The 6,594-nt window shown below is 46.4% G+C and overlaps 1 protein-coding gene across 1 annotated transcript in view; it reads left to right on the top strand.

The window, feature by feature from the left end:
- Positions 1–3,160: 3,160 nt before the first annotated feature.
- Positions 3,161–6,594, top strand: part of NR6A1 (nuclear receptor subfamily 6, group A, member 1) — a gene marked incomplete at its 5' end in the record, with an annotated part of 13,137 nt that continues 9,703 nt past the window's right edge. Inside the window, 3 exons of the mRNA XM_009582616.1 lie at positions 3,161–3,216; positions 5,223–5,380; positions 6,248–6,472. Of these exons, the coding sequence (XP_009580911.1) occupies positions 3,161–3,216; positions 5,223–5,380; positions 6,248–6,472 (439 nt within the window). The remainder of the gene's footprint in view (positions 3,217–5,222; positions 5,381–6,247; positions 6,473–6,594) is intronic.

The raw sequence follows: 6,594 nt of genomic DNA, 5'->3' as shown, positions 1-6,594 counted from the left end.
CCTCCTTTCCCCTCCTTTCCCCTCCTTTCTCCCCCACAGCACCGCATGACTTTCGGTTACAGCCTCTGCGGTGGATGAGGAGGGCTGCAGGCGGCGGCTGAGGGGCAGGGGCATTAGGTTAAGGAGCGTTTTCTTCCTGCCACGGTGCCCAAATTATTGTATAACTGAGTTGCAAAGTTACTCCATAACTAGGTCTCAATATAGTTATTTTTAATATAGTTATTTTTAAATTCAGGTAAGGCACAGAGCTTAACATTTGAAGGAAAATCTGCTTTGAGGAGACTGGCTGTCGTGCAGCCCTGTGCCAGACAGCTCTTCTGCGGAGTGCATCTGTGTTTCGGAACCAGCCAGGTCTCTTTAAGCCTTTTTTGATGGACCACCAGCAAAAACATTGCTACATTCTTGGCTAGATTGTGCAACTAGCGAGACTTCCAAAAATCCTATTTAAGTGAAGCATCTTGGCGTGTACTGGCAGACAGGGGAGTTCAAAATCCGAGCTGCAAGCAGCAGGGAGTAGTGCTGGTCCACGCAGGCTGAGCTTTGCAGCAGAACGTGCATTTGTCTTTGCTGATACCCAAGTCAAGTGTCGCAGCAGATGCGAAGTATTGCCGAGCTCCTCCCAGGTGTGGAGTTTTTCTTCCCTGTAGGCTAGGAACAGTTTTAAGAGTTTACAAAAATAAACGAAGTCAGTTTGCATCCTGCAAGTCCTGCTGTCGGATGCTGTGCCTGCGGGAATGTGGCGGCGTCTGGCAAGGCAGTCTGGAGAGCATGGAAGCACTGGCCAGCAGAGAACTGCTGGAGCGCTGGTAATGGTTTCAAGAGTAGTAGGATACATTTAACCTCAAGTTGTTGAAAAATATCACCAGCCTTAAAGATAATATGCGTGAGCTTGGGTAATGCCTTGGGTAGAGCTCTGGTTTAAATGGCACCCACTGCTGCAAGGACCTGCACAGCCAAACTACAAACTCACCTTAGCACCCAGGGGTTAAAGGTTTTACCGGGTGCGTTTGAGTTCAGAGTGCAGGAGTTCAGGCAAAGCGTTGCCCTCAGCAGTAGCTGGCTATCTTTGCCAATCTGAAAGGCAGCTCATCAAACCAGTTAAGCAGGGAGGGCAGCTCTGCTGGAGCTGGAGGATAGAGCTGCAGCCCTGCTGGTGGGCAAGGCAGAAGGCCACGGGAGGATAAAGACCAGCCTGGTGATAACCCACATTGTCTCCACAGTTAAGAAGAACTGTAAACTCTGCAGAGGCAGATTTTCCAGGGCGTTTTGTAAGATGATGTGGACTTAGAAAAGGAAGATGCAAGCTAATGTCTGCTACAATTACACTTTGAATTCAAAAGACCAAGACAATTTATGTCCATGGCTCTTAATGGAATTAGCTGAGATGCTTTCTGAATCACAATTAACAATAAAATATCTTGGAAAAGTAGAGAAATTCCCCCAAAATTGAAAAACTGTTACTGTAGTTCCATTAAGTTAAAAAAGAACTAAAGGGAGTAATAGAGAGCTAACCATGATGGCTTAGTTTTACATCAACCACATTTTTTTAATGAGAAATCAATGTTTTTTTGAAAGAGCTTTCATAGAAAATAAACAGCCTTGTTTATTAAAATGTGCTTGTTGTCTTGCTATAGCTTAAAAGATTTGTGTGATGTAAAAGATAACCATAATTGTTTTATGTCCTGTGTTTGTGGCTTCTCCAGGGTGCTTAAATGAACGCTATCTGGCATTTCAAATAAAAATACTTGCTGTTCTATGGAGGTGTTTGCGTTAGAAGGATTAAAACTCTATTGCTGATCTCATAACGTGGTGTTGTAAGGTGCCACAGGGATCGCTGTGCTGCTGGTCATGGGCTGGCGGAGTTGTAAATCATCAGGACAGTTTTGTGTAGTGATTTGCATTGCTTGACTAGGTGGTTACGATTCAGGAAAATGCAGTTTACATCCAAGAGTTCTGCCTTGCTACGATTGCCCTGGGTGAACCTGCGTGTGTCATCCCTGAATTGCAAGTGCAGCACCGAGGCAGACGGGGACAATTTGAGCCGAGGATATCTAAAATCAAGCAGCAGTGTAGCTTTTCTGGTACAGAAATTTTTCCTTAAATTTTGTGCCATTTTCTGCTTCGGGAGAGCCTCCTGCAGCCCGTGTGCCGAGCAGGGTGAGGCCGGCCGGCAGCAGCAAGGTCACTGCGCAGCTGGGGAGAGCCTCCTGCCAAGTCTGGCCAGGTCGCGGTGGGAAAGAGATTGGGACCTGATAAACAGGGGGGACCCGGCCCAGGAGAGGAGGTGCATGAGGAGCAGAGTTGGTCTTCGAATGCTGTCGGCTTCTGCAGAGCTGCTCTGCCAATAAAGAGAAAAGCAGGGGGAAGAGGAAGGTAGAGAAGCAGCTTCAGGATGATCTCCTTAATTGGACTTCACTGAAGTTCCCTGGAAATTGTTTAAAGAGCCTTAAAAATGCAGCTGCTGTATTGAGAAACTAGGCTGCCCTTCCAAACTGCATAGCTCGGTCTAGTAACTCGGCTTTTAAACAACAGCTTTGCATGCAACCGGCTGGGTAAAACATCTCCCCTCCGTTTTCCGTGATAGCTGTGGGAGATCTGACCCTCTGAAGTGACAGCCGTGTTACTACTTCCCACTGAAGTGCTTTATCTCTGTGTTGTGGGCGGCGCTGGTTGGTGTCTCTCCAGGTGCAGTCTGGCCCGTGGCGGTTCACAGGGCTGCGGGCGGTGGAGTTAGCAATGCCGGCGTTCGCATTTCATTTTCTAGCCATCGTGGGCATCCGTTGGGTTATTTCCAGGGGTGAAGTAGGGTTGCTTTCCGTGTGCCACTTCTCAAATTATTCTGGAATTAATTGTGATGAAGGACTTGCTATTCCTTCATGACCTGACACTCAAGGGTCACGTGAAGTAGCTAAACTCCCTGAGTAATGCTTGTAGCCCCATGGATGTGTGTATGCCCTTTGGGGTGAGGATCGTGGTGTGTGCTGCTCGAGCTCTCCAGTGCCCTGGAAGGCACTGGAGGTTTCTGTGTAAACTGCTTTGATGAGCAAAATGAATCTTTTAAGATATAAAGATTTTTTTCAAAATAGCAGATACCTTCTTATGTATTTCTGGAATACTGAACAGCAGTGTTCCTCACTAAGGTTTGGTTGTTTTCTTTCAGCAATCAGAGAGGATGGCATGCCAGGAGGCAGAAACAAAAGCATCGGACCTGTCCAGGTGAGCATGTCCGGCCCTTTCTCCATGGCTCCCTTCAGCTTTTGCTCTCTTGCCTTGGCACACACCTCGTGGGTGGTGAGCTCGGGCCGTGGCAGCAGCTCGGCGTGGGATGGGGCTGGGGCTGATTTGACTGAGCCTTGCTCAGCCCTGCCCGTGCCTCCTGCTGGCGTAGCAGGGCTTTGACTCTCCACAAGCGTTAGAAATACCTGTCATGAGCAGTAGATTTGTAAATAAAGCTCGGTGCTTGCTTGTCCCCGGAGGGGACACGGCGCAGTCCCTCGTGCCTATTCACGGGCAGTCTCTGGCCATCATAGTGCTCTGTCCTTTGTGAGCCGCGCAAGGACGTCCGTCCCTCCGCAGCTCCCAGTAAATCTCACGGGCTGCCTGCTGCAATTCCTTCAGTTGTTGCAAGCGGGGCACCCAGTAAATGTCTCGTTGATTGATGGTGCAGCTTGTCTGGAGATGTCTTGTAAAGCGCGAGGCAATTCAGCACAACAGCTTGTACTGCACGCGTGAGAAATGATGGCCATTTCCAGCTCGATCCTAGGAAAGCGGTCTTTTAAAAGTTTACTATTTATTTTAATAAAACAGAAATAACACTGAAAGCATTTTCTGTGACCCTCTGCCTATGAAGAGACTACTCGCCCCAGTCCGAAACCAAACCACAAGAAGCCAAGCAGCCCGATGCCCTGCTTGCTCAGTAAGGTCCTCCGAAGCAAACTGAGAAAAAGGCAAGAATTAGACAGTTCGGCCATGCCTGTGGTCAGCATCAGAGAGAGCCTAGCTCAAATAATAAAAAAATCTCTTAGTAATGATGGAACATTTTCTGCTGTTTGCAAACACCATATTTATAACAGCATTAGTTACTGACTCTTAAAGCCTGCGTGGGTCTATCAAGGAAGAACAAGCATTTCATTTCTAGCCAGGTAACGATTTTTACTGCCTTTCTGAGCAATGTAGCTGTAGTAAAACAGCAGCCTTTGCTAGCCAGAGTGGGCCCTTGCTCATCTGAGACTTGGGTGATCGGTCGATGTTGGACCACAGGTTATGCCATCAACTCCATTTCCTGGGGTGCACTCTTCAGATTCTCTACCTGGGTAAGCCTACCAAGTTTTTCTGACAATTTTGCGAGACTGGAATAAACTATGTAAGCAATGTTTGGCTCTTGAAAATGATGTTCAGAGTTCACTGCACTTTCTTGCAGCATGTTAACTCGAGGTCTTTCTGTATTTTGTGCCAGCCTCACTAAGGGACATGCACAGAAATAAAAAAAAAAAAAGCCCAGAAACTTTCGTGTTGCGTTTTCCCCACTACTGATGGAACATTTCTCCAGGAGCATACCCAGCTCTTTCCTGAAACTTTATACTTTAGTGAACTCCAGTTTTTATTTTTTTAATTCCATTTTAGCTTCATATATATTATTCTCTAATACTTGTTTTAAGTATTAGATGCTTGATTACTTCTTTAGGTGCCCCTGGTTCTTATCTGGGGAAAAATAGTGAACAATGATTCCCTGTAAACGTTTTCCTGACTAATTTTATATGTCACCTTGCCTCTCTCAATTGCTTTATCAAACCACAGCCCACCTCACTTCCCGTTTGCCTTTACCTCTGCCGAGTACTGAGTGATGTTCCCGATGAACTGGCCTCAATTACTCCCAGGTTTTTTACTGTGTGACAGTGGCTGATTTACGGCTCGTCGCTGTGTGTATTTGACATCATCTTTTCTTGTGTCCATTCCTGTCTACTGTGTTTTCATCACTTGAATTGTACTGGAGGCACTGGAGATTACCGCGATTAGCTGTAAATAGAATTTTTCACGTACGTTGTTAAATGTAAAGAAAAAATATGATATCTGCGGGACTGGCGAAGCATTTCTCCTGGTGCGGGGTGGTTTCAGCTCTTCTGGATGTGGCCATACGGTCAAGGTGTTCATGTACAGAGGCTCTGCCTTACTTCTGTTCTCAGCTGACGTAACTGTGCTGTATTTGGTGCTGTATTTGACAGATATCAGAAGAAGAGATTGAGAGAATTATGTCTGGGCAAGAATTTGAGGGAGAGGCAAACATGTCATGGAGCAACAACGGAGACAGTGACCATAGTTCCCCTGGAAATGGAGTTTCTGAGAGCAACCAGCCTTCACCCGTTTCTACTCCATCTTCAAGGTGGGAGTGACCCCTGGAAGAATTTCATATTACAGTAATCTTGACTGTCTTTCCCTGAGTGATACTTCTGGTCAATGTAGGAGAAATATACTGCGAATGCGTCTTTGTGTAAACTGCAGATTCTTTCATCTCTAATTGTGTTTTGAGAAAGACAGCACTGGATTGAAAAGAATTGAACTGGGAGGTGAAACACTCATGAGCAAATGAAAAAGAAGGCAACACTGAGCTAAAATTATATTTAAAATAGATCTCTTAATTTGTATTGATAGTTTTTTCTGCAGATCGTGAGAACTTGATTACTTTTCACTGTTCATTCTGTACAAGCTGTTTTTTTCTCCACTGTGCTCCATTTGAAAACAAATGACTCCATTTAGGTTACTAGTTGATGGAGTTACATTAACGTCAGTTACTGTTAGTGCAGCGTTTGATTGTAAGCATGGCAAGAATCTCAGACTTGCATTCCATTCACTTTTAGCTGCATTCTTAAGCTAGGAGATATTTGCATTCACTGGCTGTGCAAATTCTTAATTTACAATCCTAAATTCTGGCCCTTTAAGGAAGCCGGAGTGGAAATGGCTCGTACAGTTGGGTTTCTGTTTTACTCTCCGAATGGCTGCTCAGCAGCAGTTCCCAGATCTCCATTAAGTGGAACTAGCGCTGAGCCAGGCTCAACATGAGGCAAGTGTAAGGCGTCTGGTCTGCAGACTCTCAGTTATTTCCAGTGTGGGGTTTAAATACAAAGGCATTTTCCATTCTGGTTTTTTCCTCCCTATTTTTATTAACATTTCTGATGGAGCTGGATGCAATGTTTTAATGAATTGGGTGGAATTTTGGGGGTATATTAAAAAGCTTTTCCTTTTCCAGTAGGTCCGTGGAGCTGAATGGATTCGCTGCACTCAGGGATCAGTATATCGGGACGCCGGTGTCCACGCACTATCAGTACCTCCCGCACCTTTTTAGCTATTCTGCTCACTCAGCTCTGATGCCCCCCCAAACGCGCAGCCTGGACCCCCAGTCGCACAGTCTTATCAATCAGTTAGTGTCAGCGGAGGACCTGGAGCCGCTCGGCACACCGATGCTCATTGAGGACGGGTGAGTGTGCGCGGCGTGGTGCAAGAGGCTGCCCAGAGCTGCGTGTCCCTGGCTGCGTTTGGGTCCGGCTCTCCCTGCCTGCACACAGGGCTGCAGCTTGTGCGGCAGAGGCTGCTGACGGT

This window comes from Fulmarus glacialis, unplaced genomic scaffold (genome assembly GCF_000690835.1).
Source record: "Fulmarus glacialis isolate BGI_N327 unplaced genomic scaffold, ASM69083v1 scaffold42757, whole genome shotgun sequence".
NCBI classification, from domain to species: Eukaryota; Metazoa; Chordata; class Aves; order Procellariiformes; family Procellariidae; genus Fulmarus; species Fulmarus glacialis.
Note: the sequence above shows the minus strand (reverse complement) of the source record. Positions and strands in the feature narration are given on the sequence as shown.